The sequence below is a fragment of the Chanodichthys erythropterus genome, chromosome 13, assembly GCF_024489055.1.
Source record: "Chanodichthys erythropterus isolate Z2021 chromosome 13, ASM2448905v1, whole genome shotgun sequence".
Taxonomy (NCBI): domain Eukaryota; kingdom Metazoa; phylum Chordata; class Actinopteri; order Cypriniformes; family Xenocyprididae; genus Chanodichthys; species Chanodichthys erythropterus.
Window position 1 is genome coordinate 37,867,784 of NC_090233.1, and position 20,186 is coordinate 37,887,969.

General features: G+C 38.2%; 1 protein-coding gene across 3 annotated transcripts in view; it reads left to right on the forward strand.

Moving 5' to 3' along the window:
- The first annotated feature begins 1,384 nt into the window (after positions 1-1,384).
- Positions 1,385-20,186, forward strand: part of eda (ectodysplasin A) — a 42,544-nt gene continuing 23,742 nt past the window's right edge. For all 3 annotated transcript variants that reach the window (XM_067406550.1, XM_067406551.1, XM_067406553.1), the window contains exon 1: positions 1,385-1,944. In XM_067406550.1, coding sequence (XP_067262651.1) covers positions 1,627-1,944 — 318 coding nt within the window. In that variant the 5' untranslated portion in view covers positions 1,385-1,626. The remainder of the gene's footprint in view (positions 1,945-20,186) is intronic.

Genomic DNA, 20,186 nt, shown 5'->3' on the forward strand with positions numbered 1-20,186 from the left:
ACAGCTAGACCGTGTGCATGTGTGTGTGTGTGTGTGTGTGTGTGTGTGTGTGTGTGGCGCTGAATCGATTCAGCAGCAGTGTAGCTGTGAATATTTAAGTGATTTAAGATTAAAGAGTCTGGAGTCGAATAAAAGCGGCCCAGATTTAATATAAAACCATATTAAAGAGATTCAGCTTTATGAGGTCACAGAGGATCTGCAGTACACAGAGCACAGCTGTGAGTGGAGCGAGAACAGAGGAAGAGAAAGAGAGAAAGCAATGAAGTGAGAGGTCAGATATCATCCATCAACCTTGGACTGATTTTTTCTTCTGAATTACATATTGAGCTCTATAGATAGACTGCAGTAATGCTGACTCAGATTATGATACTGCACCATGTTTACTCAAAGTAAAAAGAAAAAAATACTAAGGAAAACTAGAAATCCCTGCTGATCTCTTTGTAAACCATCCATCCCGCCACTTCCATCCTGCTTTTTGCTGCCACTTTCATTGTTAGTTTTACATTATTGGATGACAGTGACAAGTCTGAAAAAAGCAAGAGAAAGAATAAGTATTAGTGTTTTCCATCAAACAACACACAGCAGAAGAGACATGCAATTGTAATAAATAACTGTATTTTGGAGTTAAATGAATATGGTGCGTGTGTGTGCAAGTGTTTTGGTGCTTGACAGTATGATAAATGTGTGTAAGCTAGAGTGCATGTATGTGTATAATTTTGTTGTTTGAAAAGCAGTGTGTGCTTGTGTGTTTCTGTGCATGTGTGTGTCATTTGATGTTTTTGTTTGATTGGCAGTCCTGTCCTGCTTTTAACACTCAGTCTGCTCTGATTCTCAACATATGCCACAATTACACTACCAGTCCTCAGTTCTAACTCTTTAAAGATGTGGAACTTCACACACTTGCACGCTCACACATGCGCACACACTCTCACTGAGTAAGCCTAATATACAAACATGTGGTTAGGGAAAGTTTAACAAGAAGGATCAAGATTGTTTAAGAGTAAAATAAATAAATAAATAAATAAATCATGATCTAGGGTTTTCCAAGGGTCCTTGGGGGGTCCCTTACGGAGGTGGGTCTGTGAAAGATTTTCATGACATTTTTTAATGATTTATTAAGCATTAGCTAGCTATATAATGTAAACATGCTAAAGTGTAAGTATGTAGGTCTATATGCTGGGAGTCCCTAGCTCTTTGAAGTTTGAAAACCCCCTGGTCTAGAAAGACAACCAAACGAATTCGAAAACTCTCTTGACTGCATCAGCTAACTTACTTACAGATTGTTCCTTTCAAGAGGTTACGAAATGGGAAATATTGTGTAATCGGCAGCGAACGTGTGACGCTGTTGGTAGCGCAGTGATTTGTGTTTGCGTCCTCTGCTGAATGTCGTAGTTGTAGTGCCTCGCGCTCTTTTCCGCGGGAGGATTTTCAATGAGTTGACGTCACCCCGGCAGCCAATCAGCTGCTAGGGGTCGGTCTCTGGAACTGGCCACAGTAGGTTATCAGCCTGAAACCTCGCAGTCCGAGGTCAGGAAGCCAGATGAGCCCGCAGAGAAGCGACTGCTCACCGCAAACAGCCCAAGCCAACAGTCGCTGAGAGGACGAGGAAGTTCGGTATGAGAGGCAATGCTAACTGACCTGCACGCAGCCATGGTACCGAAGCGCGAGCCGGCGAAGTTGGAAGAGCGCGAGCGCACGCAGGCGGCGTGTGAGTGCCATAGCCAATGCAACAACTGCAAAATCTTCCTGAGTTTATTCATCCTCTCGCTCTCTCTGCACCTCGTCACTCTCTTCTGCTACCTGGACCTGCGCTCGGAGCTCAAACGCGAAATATCACAGAAAAACAAAGATGAGGTGTCATCAGCGGGGCCAATCCCGCACTATGAAGCCACAGCGCCAGTTCTCCGGTTACCGGACACCGACCACCCAACAATAGACGATCAGGTAAACTGAGTTACTGACTTATCTGTTGTTCTACACAAAGAGCAGGCAGGCAACGAAACTTGCTTCCTGCTCTCATGTCACTCTGCTTCAGCTTCTATTATTGAGAAGAGAATTTCTTATTGTCTTGCCCCCCCAGACTATTGATTTTGTGTGTGTGTGTGTGTGTGTGTGTGTGTGTGTGTGTGTGTGTGTGTGTGTGTGTGTGTGTGGAGACCTTTTGTTAGAGTCCACTTCCTCTAGGTCAGTGCTTATAAATCCTTGTTCTGAAGTGTTGCAGCACTGTTCATTTTGGAGGTTTCCCTTATTTGACACACCCAGGTGAGGTCTTTGAGCATCTACTACTGAGCTGATGTGTATAACATCCAAAATGTGCAGTGCTTTAGTCTTCTATAGGACCAGGATTGAAAAACAAGCAATTGTGTGAGACAGAAAGTCTAATGATCTTTCATTGAGTGAGTGCTGTAAAATTATATATTTGTCAATTTTCATGAGCCATAGTACATTTACACACATAAAAATCGGTCTACTAAATTAAACTTTAACTAAAATTAAAGAAGCGGCAAAGTCACAGCCTGCAGCGATTAGGTCATTTTTTATATGTAAAGCTTTCTTACCGATGAAGAAAATCAAGCTGAAAAAAATCATAAAATTGAGTAGAAATGACAAAATTGTGAAAAGTTAAACAATGTAAAAACTTTTTTAAGACTGTATTTGTTGTAATCAGTTGTTGTATACAACTATTATTAGTATAATATGTTATATTAATATTATATGTACATTCAGGCACAAAATGCAATCAGTATTTTCCAAATTTGTTATTTGTATATTATGCTATTTATATTAGCATTTGATTAACTTATCGCATACAAGGGCAGAACCCAATCTGTCCAGGGGTTTTTCTCAAAGGCACATGAATTGCCCTTTGCAGGGGTTCAGTTACCTGCGAGGGCCTTTAACCCCTTGATATGACAACCACCTACCTAGTTTGTGAGCTAAACTTCAGTCACTGATTTAGATGAGCATTTGTCTCTCGCTCCACTCACGTTGTGCGTCAAAAGCCCGGGAGTAACAAGCTTCTCGTAACTGTGAATCGTTCACCTGCAGGGGACATTTGTTCTGTTTAAACAACATCTGTCCTTTTTACGAGTTCTCTTCATCAGACGCACTTTTACTGTCAGGCGGCACAGGTCGCTGTTTATTTAGCATTCGCTGCGGTTTGGCCCGGACTCGTGTTTGATTCCTTTGGCAAAAGGCCAGGCTCGTCGCAGCATTTCCTGATGTTCACCCCGCGGGCAGTGCATTAATGCTGAATCCAGAGCGCTTGGCTCAGGGATGCGTTTTATTAGACATAACTGGAGCTGAATTCTGGAGGTAGAGTTACACACACAGACAAATTCCTGCAGTGAATGAATGAATCTAATGTACGACTTTGGCCTTTCTGATGTGATCTAGGTGCAGACATCTCGTCCTTGGTGCACACAAACGATACAGTAAAAGTTGGTGTTAAGGGCTGTATGAACGGTCTTGTTTGCATACTGTGGTAATTATATAGATGGTGTCATCTTAATTGTCCATTACTTGTTTGTAAGGGCGTATATGTTTGCATTCACAATTTTCATATGTGATGGACCAGCCCTACAAAGTATTGTTGCTAGGCATGGTGTTATTGTGTGCATGTGCGTGCATATATGTGTCTGTGAGTATTGCACTGAAGCATGTCAGAAGGCGGTGTGTAACCATGACAACTTTGATTGATGGAGGGAGGCGTGAGTGTGGTTAGTCAAAGAAACCACAAAGCGAGAGAAAGTGTGTGTGCAACATGACCACTCTGCTGTCATGTAAAAACTGCTATAATTAATATAGTTTCCCTAGGAAAACAAAAACAACCAAAATCATTTTTTAATTTGGTTTGGTTTGTTGTACGGTTGACGTTTTTATGACAAAACAGTATTCCTTAATACCAGTGCATGGTGTAAGTATAAGGTCGCACAAAATAACGGTACTGTCAGTGTGTATATATCTATATGAGTACACACCTCACATTTCAGCAACCATTTTAGTATATCTTCTCAAGCAACAATACTATAGAAATGAAAATTGTATATACTTTACAGTATTCAGTGTGCTGCTTGTATAGCAGTATAGATTTAGTGTCCTCTAAAAATAACTCAACATACAGCCATTATTGTCTAAATAACTGGCAGCTAAAGTGAGTACACCCTAAGTGAACATGTCAAACCTGTGTCCAAAGTGTCAATATTTTGTGTGAGTACCATTGTTATTTAGCACTGTCTTAATCTTCCTGGGCATGGAATTCAATTGTTGCTGGGATCCTCTTCCACTCCTCCATAATAACATCACGGAGCTGCTGGATGTTAGACACATGCCGCTTCTCCACCTTCCACTTGAGGTTGCCCCAAAGGTGCTCAACAGGGTTCAGGTCTGGAGACATACTTGGTCACTCCATCACCTTCAGCTTCAGCTTCCTCAGCAAAGCAGTTGTCATCTTGGTGGTGTGTTTGGGGTCGTTATCATGTTGGAAAACTGCAACTTTCTGAAGGGAGTGCATCATGTTCTGCTTCAGAATTCACAATTTTCTTGGTACTTCTCACCAGTGTGTCACCACATGTGGTGGACACCATCTGAGTCAAACAAGTTTATCTTTGTCTCATCAGACCACAGGGCATGGTTCCAGTAATTCATGCTCTTGGACATGTTGTCTTCAGCAAACTGTTTGCGGGCTTTATTGTGAACCAGCTTCAGAAGAGGATTCTTTCTGGGACGATAGCCATGCAAACCGATTTGTTGCAGTGTGCGGTCTGAGCACTGACAATCTAACTTTCCGCTTCTGCAACCTCTAAAGCAACACTCATGCATCTGTTTTTTAAAGCCAGCTTCTGCACCTGACGCACAGCACAAGGACTCAACTTGCGAGGCCTGTTCCGAGTGAAACCTGTCTTGGAAAACCTTTGTATGACCCTGCCCACTGTGCTATAACTAAGTTTCAGGGTGTTACCGATCTTCTTATGGCCTAGGCCATCTTTGTGGAGAGCAACAATTCTAATTCTCAAATCCTCAGTGAGTTCTTTGCCATGAGGTGCCATGTTGAACATCCAGTGGTCAGTGATACAAGATATGTAAATTTGTATGGTCCTATCAAGCAAACAAAAACATGAACATGATGAATAGGACATGTGGCTTTGCATGGTTAAAAGATGTAGAGCTGTTATCACTTAGGATGTACTCACTTTTGTTGCCAGCTATTTAGAGAATAATGGCTGTATCTTGAGTTATTTTCAGTAAATCTATACTGCTATAGAAGCAGCACATTGACTACTCTAAAATATATCCAAGTTTCATTTCTATAGTATTGTCCCTTCAGAAGATGTACATATATATTGGTCAAAATTGAATATTTAACTGTGCTTGTATTATTTAAAATGATTGTTTTTGGTATTTGACTTTTAAAGGTGCCCTAGAACCAGTTTTTACAAGATGTAATGTAAGTCTAAGGTGTCCCCTGAATCTGTCTGTGAAGTTTCAGCTCAAAATACCCCATAGATTTTTTTTTAATACATTTTTTTAACTGCCTATTTTGAAGCATCATTAACTATGCACCGATTAAGCGCACGGCCCCTTTAAATCCTCGCGCTCCCTGCCCCCGAGCTCTCGACTATAATATAGTGCATTTACAAAATTCACACAGCTAATATAACCTTCAAATGGATCTTTACCAAGTGTTTGTCATGCATACTGCATGTATTATAAATACTGCAAGTAATTATTTGGATGTTTACATTTGATTCTGAATGAGTTTGAGGCTGTGCTCTGTGGCTAACGGCTAATGCTACACTGTTGGAGAGATCTATAAAGAATGAAGTTGTGTTTATGCATTATACAGACTAGTGTTTAATAATGAAAATAGCGACGGCTCTTGTCTCCGTGAATACAGCAAGAAACGATTGTAACTTTAACCACATTTAACAGTACATTGGCAACATGCTAACGAAACATTTGGAAAGACAATTTACAAATATCATGAAAAATATCATGATATCATGAATCATGTCAGTTATTATCGCTCCATCTGCCATTTTTCACTATTGTCCTTGCTTGCTTACCTAGTCTGATGATTCAGCTGTGCACATCCAGACATCCTGCCCTTGTCTAATGCCTTGAACATGGGCTGGCATATGCAAATATTGGGGACGTACATATTAATGCTCCCGACTGTTACGTAACAGTCTGTGTTATTTTGAGATTCGCCGGTAACACTTTACAATATGGTTCAGTTGTTAAACATTAGTTAATGGATTAACTAACATGAACTAACAATGAGCAATACATTTGTTACTGTATTTACTAATCTTCGTTAACGTTAGTTAATGAGAATACAGTTGTTCATTCTTTGTTCATGTTAGTTCACAGTGCATTAACTAATGTTAACAAGCTTTTAATAATGTATTAGTAAATGTTGAAATTAACATTAACAAAGATTAATAAATGCTGTATAAGTGCAGTTCATTATTAGTTCATGTTAACTAATGTAGTTAACTAATGTTAACTAATGAACCGTATTGTAAAGTGTTACCGATTCGCCTGTTCTTCGGAGGTCTTTTAAACAAATGAGATTTATATAAGAAGGAGGAAACAATAGAGTTTGAGACTCACTGTATGTCATTTCCATGTACTGAACTCTTGTTATTCATCTATGCCAAGGTAAATTCAATTTTCCATTCGATGGCACCTTTAAAATTATTCAGACCAAATTGTATAAGATGTACATATCGGCCATTTTTGGTCATAATCCCTATATGTAAGTCCATACTTGGAATACTCTTTATCAGATGTGAAAATGCTATCAACGTCTCATTATAGCACATCCATCTCTCTGTTTGTGTTACAGTTAAGGTCATACCTGTTACAGTGGATCAGACCTGCTTCTCTTTTACAGTTTAGATGGGATCTTTTCTTTGTTCGAGTTTATGTGAGAGAGAGTATGGGAAAACGAAGGGAATATTTTCCCCATCAACCTCTCTCTTTCTCTCTCAGGCATTATGGCATGTGGCCAGATCGCAGTGTGAGCTCTCTAATGCACACACACACTATTCCTTATTAAGCTTTGTAGGTATGGGATTCCTCCTCGACAGGATATTACATTAATGGATGGAGTCAGCCACACTCTAATTACTCTCCATTCAACTATTTACCGCTGTAACTAATACACACACAAGTTTCTCACATGCTCGCGGTGTGTTAGCCCGAGTCCTTTGTCCTTTGAGTTAGCAGTGAGGAGTTAGCAGTAAGGAATGTGCTTGTTGATCAGCATCTTAGATCTGATATGGCTAACACTATATATCCCAGAGCGCTGCTCTGTCTGACTGATTGCAAAAGTGTGTGTGTATGTGTGTGCTAATGAGGGATCTAAGAGCGCGTTCACCTCAGCCAAACAGGTGTTAGAGAGCTGTGCTCTGAAGAAACAGAATGTTTGCACGACTTTAATGGCTTTACTTTAAACAGCTGGATCTATTTAAGGAGTCCCAGACAACAGCCAACACACAGATGTGTGTGTAAGTTTGGGAACCAAAGCTTTAAAATTACACATTAGAGCGGCATGATGATTGGATGGATGGACGAATGTAGATAGATCACTGAATCAACCTGACTACAATAGGTCACACAAATGAAACTGAAAGTCTTTTTTTAAGGGTCAGATCAGGCAGACACGCATTTAATTTTTAAAATCTTTTTTACAAACTAAATGGATAGAATTCTATGGTGTTGGAGTAGTTCAACTCTTTTTTTTTTTTTTTTGTTATTTTTTTTTTTTTTATGACAGTATGGCTTTTCCACTAACATGCTATTTGATTTTGTATTGCGCACCTCTAGTTTTTAGCTAAATGAACTAATTAATGTTCACCTAAATTGTTCATTCTCGTTCTCTCATAAAATATTGAAAATTCTAAATAGTGAATCAGTTCATTTGGATGATTCTGGATCTGATTTACAGTACATGACATTTTATCAAGGAAAAAAATCTCTCAACTAATGCTGTAAGCTAGGGATGCACCAATACCAGAATTGGCATTGGGTCTGATACTGTACACGTGAACTCATACTCATTGAAAAGTTCTGATACCAAAAACCGATTGAAACCGAAACAATGTTTGTGTCCAGACAAAGAATCTGACAAGAGAGCAAACAGAGAGCATAATGGACATATCAGAGAAGGATGTCTATGAAGTAAATGTATCTTATTAACCGAATATTAAACAAATTAAATATTTATGCATTGCTGCTGTCGCAAGTTGATAAACGAGAGTTTGTCGAGCGCATCCCTTTTTTACAGACATCGCTGTAGTTCGGTCAGATATGTCAATTGCAAAGAAAATAAAATGAGGAACATATTACTAACATTAACTGATGGTAAAGAGAGAGCATGCACACTTCTGTTGCATGCTCTTGGTTTCTGATTCGCTCCCTCAGCACACATGCGTCATTTGGATTAAAATTAAATTGTATATCTGAGTAAAAACATGAACTGTTACATGATTTTAACAGGAATAATTAGGCATGAAAACTGAAAGAAAATTTCTTTACATATATAAATTATCAAACAAAATTAAGCCAACTAATTTTTCATATTCTTTTGGTTTCTCTACCCAGTTTTTATTTTTAAAAATTACAAATGCAATGAATATTCAGGTACCAAAATGAAAGTATCGGTGTCAGACTCATTCTGGAAGAAGCGGTATCGGTGCATCCCTAATGTTAACTATACAGGGAGTCAGTTGGTACTACATTACTATATTGAATGTTATAATTAACTGATTTGTATACAAACACTTTACATATGAGGATTTTTTTTATAATAAAGTTATAATACTACCTTTATAATAACATAATTATGTTTCTACTCCAGATTGTTTTTTGAAATATAAACAATTAAATGGTGGCTGTCATAACTTGACGGGTTTATTCAAACATACATTAAATATTGAAGAACGGTAGAAAATATATAATGAATATGTAATATGGTGCATATATTTAGCAAAATACTCCTCTCTTCTAGTGGACTAACAAGTTTATGTTCACTGAATGGCTTTTCTGAGGTAAATGTAACATTACGGGACATCGTTTACAAGCTTATTTATTAACGTCTTTCTGTGGTTGATTGAGCGATTACATGAGACATGATTTTGGTAAGCTGTACTGTATCTTTTAACATACCTTCTGATGTTCATTCAAGTTTATTTCATGCTGTAACTAGTAGTAAAGCGGGAGGGATGATCCGTTCACGTGTGCTTCGTGATGCTGCTCCGCTTGATTTGAGGCGATCTGCTTTTGCGAACAGCAATCTGTCACGCCGCGTTAAAGCTTACCAAAACTGTATTTACTGTTAAAATTTCATGATAAAATGAACAGAATTTGGAAGTAACAAAGCACGGAGCGAATTATTGTATGGGAGGTGCACTACACATTTTTTTAAGTTCATTCATTAACTGAAAACAGCATAGATTTAAAAAAAAAACTGATTCTTGGGATTTAGGAATGGATATTGGTTCATGAAAATGAGAATTGATTAAAACTGAGAAATCAATTTCTTACCAAGCCCTAATTCATAATCCTGTTGCTGTTATAGTTTTTTGGTGAGTGTGACTTCATCTCCCCTTTATTTACTGTTCTTGAGCTACATACCAAGGGTAGATGCTACCTACTAACCCTCTGACCTTTCACACAAGCCCTGCCACCTCAAAAACAAACGGAAACACATCAATCGCCTCTTTGTCAATAAATTTAAGCTTTTGAAATTTTAAAAGAGTTTTTTTTTTATGATTAATGTGAGCTTATATTGGTTGTGACTGGAGTCTGAACACACTGCCTCATTTTCAGCATGGCTGTCCCCAAGTAACCCAGTGTGTGTGTCTGCTGGCCTGTGTGTCTTAGTATTTGTGTGCGCATGTCAGTTTGCCTGTAAGAGCCTGTGTGTGTATGTATAACGTTGTACGTATAATAACACCCATTATTCTGGTCCTGCTTGGCATTTGTGAGGAATGCTCTGTCTTTCTGTTGTGGTGTGTGTATGTGTGTGTATATGCGTCTGTATCTGTTAATATTGTATTTTGTCTCTGTTGTGGTGATTTAAACTTTTCGCAGCGGTTTGTGTTTCCTGGTGGTTTCCATCCTTGTTGACATCTGTGCGAGTGTGTGTCTTTACACAGGAATGTAATTCCCTCTGTTGAATCCTAAACGAGTTTGGTTCGCCCTGGGGTTCACCGACTGAGAGAGTTCCAGACAAACATTATTGTCTGTGACCAGGCTATGATCTGTCATTAAGCTTAGAGATCAAGAGGTCATGTGTGAGTGTGTGTGTGTGTGTGTATTTTGACAAGGCCTCCTGTTATCACTCCATTGAAATGACTCCTCTGAATAAAAGCAGTCAAGATGTTGTATGTTAAATTAATTTGAGCACAGCTGGGTGGGTGTATTTGATCATTTGTTGCCTTTGAGGAAACCTCCATCCATTTGGAGAGGTAGAAGACAAAAAGAAGGAAAGATGAGTGAAAGCTTGACTAAACAGGACAATCTAGCTCAGTGTCTGTGATATGTGAACCTCCCTGTGGTTTGAGATGAGAGCAGAGGCTTGTGTTGTTTTTGGAGTCATTACCAGCATATTCTTGATGGTCCTCTGAGAATCATATGAAATGTTGTTCTCAATAATGTAATCCATATGTGATAACATGCACATAATCTAAACCTGCTCTAATCTGTATGTGTGGACGTGCACATCTGTACGGGGTGTGTTTGAAAATACTCCGATCCAGATGAGGCTGAATTAAGAGTGATGAAGGTGGCATTTATAATCATAGATATGTTATTTTATTACTATGTTCTTGACTTGTGCCCTTAATTCTGATTTCTTGTTCAGTGTGTTGCATATCTGTCCTCTTGCATATCTGAATATTATTAATAATTAGAGATGCACCGATGTATCGGCCAATAATCGGTATCAGCCAATAAAAGTAATTATTTTCATTATCGGCCGCTTATTTATAAACCGGGCCGATTATATCCTTTCAGTCAAGAGGGGGCAGAAAAACATGTCAGACTGCGTGAAAAAAAAATCTCTCGAGTTGAATTTAGGGCAAGTTAACATGACAATAACGCATAAACAGTTTAAAAAATAGTGACATAAAAACAGGTTGTATTTGACCCTACGAATCTCCTGCAGTTCAAGTCAGGGTTGCCAGGTCTGCAGTTTTTCCCTACACCAAAAATTGGTGCATCTCTATTAATAATTAGTTAAAGGTGCATTTTATTGATTCAGAGAGGCAGGTTATGATTAATGATTTCAATAAAGATTTCTGCTTCTCTCAAATAACTCTAATCGCAATATATCAAATATTTATGTGACCAACAATAAACTAAATGCACTGTAAATGGCACAGTTTTGTGTGCTTCATTAATTTATTTGCGTTAAATTATTTTAACAGTTAAGGATTTTGAATTAATTGCATGCGTTAACATTGACAACCCTAATATATGGCCATCAAAAAACGTTTATTGGTCAATCCCCACACCTTACTTAGGGCCCTAGCAGACTTTCCGTTCATATAGTTGGAACACCTCTTGAGATGGTCATTTTGGCATAGTTTAAGGAAATGAGTGTAAATGTAATGGTTAACCTTTTGTTAGAAAACTCTGTGTACTTTGCAAGGGGCCTCCCTTACATGACAGTGAAGCTGTTTTACATATGGTGACATTTGTGTGAGGCTGATATAATGATATGAATCTGAATATGGATGCCATGCCCTTTAAGATTATATCATTGATTTATGATGGCTTAGATGATTGTTCATGTTTTTCTGGCTAAACCCATGCCCTGCATCATATATCTAGCAAGACTCCGGAAATTAATTTAAATTTGGGTACATAAGGATGTTTCTCTGCTGTATAAATATGTAGCCCATATGAAATTATTCTATTATTAAAGAGAGGCTGGCATTAAAGTAAAAGTTAGTTGGCATAGAAGTATTGTCATCTTTTGATAAAGGAATCGTGACGTCACGATATCAGTGGTTTGGATATGGTGAAATCAAAAACTGATTTTATAAACTCATTCATACATACACAAAATATTGTCTGTCTCTCCTCTTCATTCTTTTTCTCACCTTCTTTCTTTCTCTCCTTCCTTCTATACAAAAGCTGTATGTTCATTTGAGTGCTCGTCAAGCTGTTAAGCAGATGTCTTCTCTCTTTTTCTCTCTCTCTTACCCACTCACTAGCCTCTCTATCTCTTGCTCTTTCTGTTTCATGTGGTTTGTGGTTTGTCCCAAATTGGAATTGTTTAAAAGCCACAACACAGAGCCCTTTACACCAGGCAAAGCAGAGGAGGGGGGAACAAAGCCAGCAAGAGGGAGAATAAATCAAGAGAGCAGGTGGAGAAGAGTGTGCCAAATTGCAGACAGGTGCGGCCCAGCCTCGACAGAATCACCATACACTCGCACGTAAAATACTAACCACTTGATCAGCGCTGCTCTTTCTGACCACCTGACAAGCCCGCAATGGCATCATCCACCCGTTCAAGTCAGGGTCAGGGCAGCCACTGTCTGATTGGAGGATGAACAAGGAAACTTCTGTTATTTGTTGATTTTGGGGGTTTTCTCATCCTATGATTGGTTGACGTGATGCCTTTTGCCTCTTTTCTTTCAAGTTGGATGTCTCGAAAAAACATATCAAATGAAACTTAGTTAACCCTGAGTTCTACCATGGAAGAATGTTTCTTTTTTTTAAGGGGTTTTAATGAAGCCCTTAAAGTCTGGCATTAACAACAGACTACTGAAACAAATCTATTGAAAAGATGGAGCAGCAACTCCAGTATTGAACATCAAGCTGAACACATTCCAAGCACATGTGCATGCATATGTGTATGAACGTATGCACACATTTCTCTTGAAAGGCACTAGATCACATGTTAATTTAATGTTTGTTCTAAAAAGCCAGACTGATGATTGTGTGAATCTGTGAGTGATCATGATAGCCAAAACGTGCGTGTGTGTGTGTGTGTGTGTGTAAATGCATGCGTGTTGGTGGGTGGTGTTTGGAGCAGAAATCATCTGGCATGTTTAAAAAGAGTCTCCAAAAACCAAATGACATCTCCAAAATTATATATTCATAAATAAAAAGTCGGTCTGTTGCTGAGGCATTTTGTATGTGGCAATATCAGTCTTTGTCTCTCTTTAAAGGAATAATTCACCCAAAAATTTGCATTCTGTCATTACTTGCCTTCATGTCCTTCCAAACCCCTACAACTATTTTTTTCTTCAGTGGAACACAAAAGAAATTCTGAGGACTGTCCAGTTGCTCTTTATGACGTGTGTCCTATGTCGTATCCCATACATAAAGTCTTTATTTTTTTACTTGGGCTGGTGCTCTGAATTAAGTCATACACTATAGGCTTGCTGCCAATTTGCTTAAAGATGACCTATTATGCTTTTTTACTCTTTCAACTTTCTAAAACGTCTGCAAAGTTACAAAGCACAAAGTCTACTCCAAAGGGAGTTTTTCTCTATATCATTAAGCACTGTTTCTGAACTCCCTGAATCATCTTGAGTGTAGTCTGAAGTTTTCTTCTGGGAACGTATACTTTACAATATTCCTCATTGAAATAATTCCTGCTCATGGCATAGGCTACACAAAATATAGCAGACGAGGCCTGGATGAGTTGCATTAGTAACTACAGTGCTCAGCATAAATGAGTACACCCCCTTTTGAAAAGTAACATTTTAAACAATCTCAATAAACACAAAAACAGTTTAAAAAATGTTGACAAGACTAAGTTTAATATAACATCTGTTTAACTTATAACATGAAAGTAAGGTTAATAATGTAATTTAGAGAACAAAAATTTCAGTTTTACTCAAATTAGGGTGATGCAAAAATGAGTACACCCCACTGAAATGTCTAATTTAACAAGGATTCAACCACAGGTGAGTCTAATTATTCATTACACAGGTGTCCAGCAGACAGTTGACTATAAAAGGATGTTAAAACCCCTCAAATTTCATGCTGTCAGCAATGGCACCACATGGAAGAGAAATGTCACAAGACCTGAGAAAGAAAATAATTTCTTTACACCAGAAAGGTGAAGGCTACAGGAAGATCAGCAAAGCTTGCTTATCAGTCAGAATACTGTAGCAAAAGTGGTACAAAAATGTAAAAAAGATGGAACTATCACAGAGACATCCATGTCATCCATGAAAGTTAACACATCGACAAAAGCATCTTCTGATGAGAAGGGCGCAAGTTCACTGCACTTACCTAATGAAGTAGAAAGCCAAACTGGGGTGACTGTTTCCCGTGACACAATATGGCGTATACTGCAGAGGAATGACACCATGGGTGCCGTCCACGAAAGAAGCCTCTCCTAAAGCCCAGGCACAAAAAAGCCCGCTTAGAGTTTGCCAGGGCCCATGCTGACAAAGATGAAGACTACTGGGACTCTATACTCTGGAGTGATGAGACCAAGATAAATGTTTATGGAACTGATGGCTTCAAAACTGTATAGTTTCACAAAGGTGAAGAATACAAAGAAAAATGCATGGTGTCTACAGTGAAACATGGTGGTGGCAGTGTCCTTATGTGGGTCTGCATGAGTGCTGCTGGTGTCGGGGAGCTGCATTTCATTGATGGCATCATGAATTCACAGATGTACTGCTCTATACTGAAAGAGAAGATGCTACCATCACTCTGTGCCCTTGGTCGTCGTGCACTTTTCCAACATGACGATGATCCTAAACGCACATCTATTGGATTTCTGAAGAAGAACAGAGTGAAAGTGATTCAGTGGCTCCTGATCTGAACCCAATCAAACACCTATGGGGAATTCTGAAGAGACAAGTTGAACATCACTCTCCATCCTCTCTAAAAGAGGTCATTCTTGAAGAATGGAAAAAGATAGATGTTGCAAAATGTCGCCAACTTTTTCATTCCATGCCTAGAAGACTTGGTGCTGTCATTAAAAATCATGGACCATGCAATACATGGACCATGGACCATACAAAGTATTAGATGTAGTAGTTTTTGTTGTGGGGTGTACTCATTTTTGCATCACCCTAATTTGAGTAAAACTGAAAAATGTGTAATCTAAGTTATATTATTAACCTTACTTTCATGTTATATGTTAAACAGATGTTATATTAAACTTAGTCTTGTCAACATTTTGGAAATTGTTTTTGTGTTCATTGAGATATTGTTTATAATGTTACTTTTCAAAGGGGGTGTACTCATTTATGCGCTCTGTGTGAACAGAGCGCATTTTTCAGAAGGAGGGATGCTTTTCTTCATAGAGACTGGAACTAAACAAAGCATTACTGACAGCTGCTGCAACAATGTAAAATTTGAACATTCAAGCATGAACCTATTCTAGTAGATCCCCATAACAAAATCAAGATTTTTTTAAAAGGGCATAACTGATCATCTTTAAGAAAAATGTTTAAAATGAGACCTTTTATAGCACTTCAAGATGTAAATGGCTATGGATGGATTGTAATAAAATAACATTGTATAGAAAGGTGAACTGTTTTATGCTCGCTGGAGTATAATGAAAGTTATTTGCTCTGTACAGTATTGTTACCATATCTGTTAATACTAAAACAACCATTACTCATGAATTCGTTATGAGACCTCATCTGTGTGTATATATATACTAGAATTTCAGTGTTACACAAAGGTTAATATTTCTTTAGTTTTAAGCCAGCTCTAGTGACTCATGCAACAAACATGAGAATGAGAAGGATGAATATGGAGAAAAAGGTATCAGAGGAGAGAAATAATGCGAGAACGATTGAGGAAAAACAAAAATGGGAGTGAGAAAGAGGAACATTCTTTCTTCTGTGTGCTTGATGAGCCAAGCCTTTTGTTTGAAGCTGTCATGGTTTGCAAACAACAGCACAACACACACGCTGAGACGTGTAATCCTTGAAAAATATGTGAAGGCCTCTGTGATCTCTTGCTTACATGTTTCCCGTCTTAAGTTCGGCATAAATATTTGTGATGTATGCGTATAAATCTGTGTGCGTAGTCCAAGCCGCAAGAGTTTGTTACCGATGACCAGGCCACACGTGGGATCTGTGCCTGCAGAACTCTGCAGACTCCCTTGCATGTTTGTTAATTAAATATTTTGGATAATATGATTATGCTTTCAGCTACCAGTATGAGTACAGTCAATTTTAAGTGCATTCTGCAGAATTCCCGGAATTATACCCCAAAAATCCATTAAGTAGCCCTTGTTCAGTCTGGGTACTAGGGCTGTCAACTTTAGTCGTTTAGTCGACTAATCGGTCGATGCCGTTTTGGTCGACTGACATTCTCATTGGTCGACCAGTTGCAAATTTTTTTGTTTTTTTTGTTTTTTACCAATAAAGAAATTTTCATTGATTTACTCCTTGATATTTATTCCTTTTATTAGCAGTTATATATTACTGTATTCTAAATATAATTAGCCTATGTTTTATACCAAACTTTAAATGCTTTAATTTAGGCTATTTTATAACGGCGCCGTAGTTAAGCGCACCACGTGAACACTCGGGAACCGCACCTGTGGCTGGCTGCACTGCTGCTTCGCGCTCCTTAAGGAATATAGGTAGTTCATTCAGTTAGAACGCTACTTGTTTTGGGCTTTAGTCGAAAAAATGTCCAAGAAATGTAAATCTTTTGTTCGGCTGCATTTTACAAAAAAATACGACAAGACTGGAGTGCAAGCTATGCAGCCTAAAGCTAACTTACCATAGCTCAACGACCAATATGACCGATCACCTAAAAGCGGTAAGCGAGATATAAATGTGTCAGACAGCTTTGCTATGTCTAATGTCGAAAAGTTTATATATTTTATTGGTTATGTACTAGGCGCATCCACAGGCCATGCCACAGGCGTTTGTTTGTGTTTGTTTTAAAACGCCTGGATCGTTTGGACAAAAGTTAACCCATAGCTTTGAAAGTAAAGAAGAATATACAGCCTGTATAATCGAGAGCTTTTGTTAGGATTTTTCATTATTTGGCAGTTTTAGCAGTTATATTTTTTGTAGCGTGTGGTGTGGTCAGGTGCGCGATTGTGACGGTCACTATAGACCTAGGACAGAACTCCTCACTTTGCAGTTTAAAAAATAACCTAATTTCCAAAGAATTGTATTATTATTATAGTTTTATGTATTATTGATGTTTTTCGTTGTTGTTTTATAAATGCTCTATTATAATTGTTTAATAAATGTTCAATCAAAAAAGTCTTTTTTTTTTTTTTTTTTTTTTTAGTCGACGGATCGTTGCGCAGGACAGGACTTTGGTCGACTAAGCATTTCTTTGGTTGACTACAGCCCTACTGGGTACACTAACAACACTGTCTCATGTTGTTTGTTGGGGGAAGTGAGTGAGTGTGGCTATGGTTAAGTGGTTGGTAAAGAGCAAATCTGTTAGAGTAGTTGGTGTAGAATGGTGTGCATGTGTGTGTACATATGTAATAGTTTGTATTAGCATATGTGCATGTTTGTATACTGTGGCGTGTGTAGTTTTGTGGTGTGGTATTGATTCAGCTTGAAACAGACCATGTACCCGCTATCCAGAGAGGTTTAGATGAGGCTCAGAGGTGAAGACTAACAGATGACAGAACCGACTTCTTTGAGCTGTCCTTGATTTTTCTCTCTCTCTCTCTTCCTCTGCAGCTGTTCATTTTTCTGCTGTATTCTGTTCATCAGCTGGTATTAATCCTTCCAAACACTCAGGACACTTCAGACAAACGGGAACGCCTCACTTTACAAACCACTTATGGCACCAGACACACGACCCTTGGAGTATGTGTTTGAGAATGAGAGAGAGATAGAGAGGAAATGGAGCCCAGGGTCTGGTTTTATTTAAGAGGGCAAATACTTGTATGCAAGCACATACAAACTCGTATGCACACACTTATGCTCACTGAAACAGTTGTCGCTTAGCTACAGTGATGACAAGCAGAAATAGCCTGACTGCGCAGGGATGAGACAAAGTTATAGGACGAAATGGGCTTATGACTACACACACACTCATTTGTGGTTTTGTTGAAACATTGATCACTTGCCATCTCTAGATATCAAACAAATGTGCCAATGCTGAGAAGGACAAATTTGATTTGATTTATTCAGCAATGACGGATGAACTAACCCAATTTGAGAGTGTGCGGATTGCGTAAGGCTGCTAGTTGACCGTGTCACATTTCTAGATTCACACTTAGATTCTGTCTTCACTCTGGGATTGCTCATGATTTGATGTTTTACAGTGTTCACACATAAACCTCACTGGGACGCTTCTTTGTGAATCCAAAAATCTTGTCTAATGTCAAGGCCTGATCTGATTGCAACCTCTGGAGCACATTCTGCACTCATTTGGCAATATTCATGGGAGGGTGTAACAGTTTTTAGAGGTTGCTCAAGTTTAGCGGAGGTCTCAGAGGATTCCATTACGAGATCTGTATATAGAAGCAGGAGCAGGGATGACTGCTTCTACAGTGCGTTTTGTCAAAAAGATTCCAGTACTCACATTAAGCCGGGGACACGCCTAACGATTGTAAGGCCGATTATGAATGTAAATTGATACTTATGACTGATCGTGCTCAAACGCGTCCAGTCAGAGCCAGTTGCGTTCAGTCTGCGATTACAGTCGGTGTTCAAATTTCATGTGTAAGTATATAAATCTGCTCGATATAACACAATTTGTTTTCTTGTGATGACGACATAAAAGTTCTTTTTACAATGATTGATTCTGAAACACACTGTACCCGGATTCAGCTGTTGCTATAGTAACTAACTTTCACGTTCATCTGATATCTTGTGGATATTTCGGTTTAAATGTTTACTTCACTTAATAATAAAGTTTACAATAAATAAATACATATAGGCTAATCAATCACTTTTCAATAAATGTACGCTTAACCTTTTGTTTGTGTAATTAACATGTTTAATAATCAACAGAGCATTCAACATCTCAAGTGCAGAGTGCCTTCAGAAAGATGCCAGATTATTCTATAATTCTAAAAACTTTTAGATTAAACCCACTTTATTTTCCTCACTCATTTGAATCAAAATTATATTACATAATGTGTTTGTTATTTTTATTTGTCATGTAGGATAGGCTGTGATATCATGTGCATCTTCCTCCTATCTTCCATTAAAAAGAGGTGCAAAACTAATCCAGTTGATATAGGCTAAAACAATCTTGGGATGCTATTTGAGAAGTGCATTTATGTGTGTTGTTTCCTACAAAGAAATGTAGAAAATGCAATAGGTTACACACTATCACTGAATTAAATGACATGGGCTATAAATCATATTTCTTACCAATATACATTGAGTGACATAGTGAGGTAAACGAACAGTGAAACTGCGATGATTAAAATAGCATCTTAAAGATATATAACACACACACAACGCACACAATACTGCACAAAATAAAGTAATCACATAAAATCTCTGTCCAAAACTCGTACAATCTGAGCCAATTTGAACTAATACAGTAAAGTGGACATTTACAGCACATCATCAGTTATATTTGGTAATATACTGCCACCTGTTGGCACATTTGTGTAATTTAGAGCAGAGATTAGTCGTGATCACGACAAAACAACTTTTGTTTTCCTGAGATCACAAGAAAATAAGTCATGATCACGACAAAACAAGATAGAAAAAATAATAATCCATGGCCGTTTAGGGCTTCCGTAGTATTGCTGACTTGTTTTATGTAATTGTTTTAAGGACGTGTTCTTACATTAGTTAATGTAGTATTAGTTTTTGCTGAAGTATTGATAATTGTGAAATTTCACTGATATTTAAAATTACTCAGATCGACTTTGATCAAATCACCCAGATACAGATATGTTAATACAATCTTGGTCTCCAAAAGGACAAAGAAGTCTTTGGTATAAGCAAGATCTTCTTGAGGCCAATTGACACTGCTCTGACAGACACCAACCAACAGTGACAGTCACCAGATTACACTGCATCACTTCTCAGACATTCCAGACAACACCAACACACTCAGACGGGGTAAGACACTGATCCGTCAAAGTGTTTGTTGTCTTTGGTCAGTGTCTGTTGGTGCAGTGTGAATTAGCCTTTAGATTAAACTGGAGGTGTTTCTCACTAGGTTAAAAATATAATGAAGAATACAAATTTGAGTAGTTGTAGTATAAAGCTCACAAAGACGAAGGAAACGGTCTT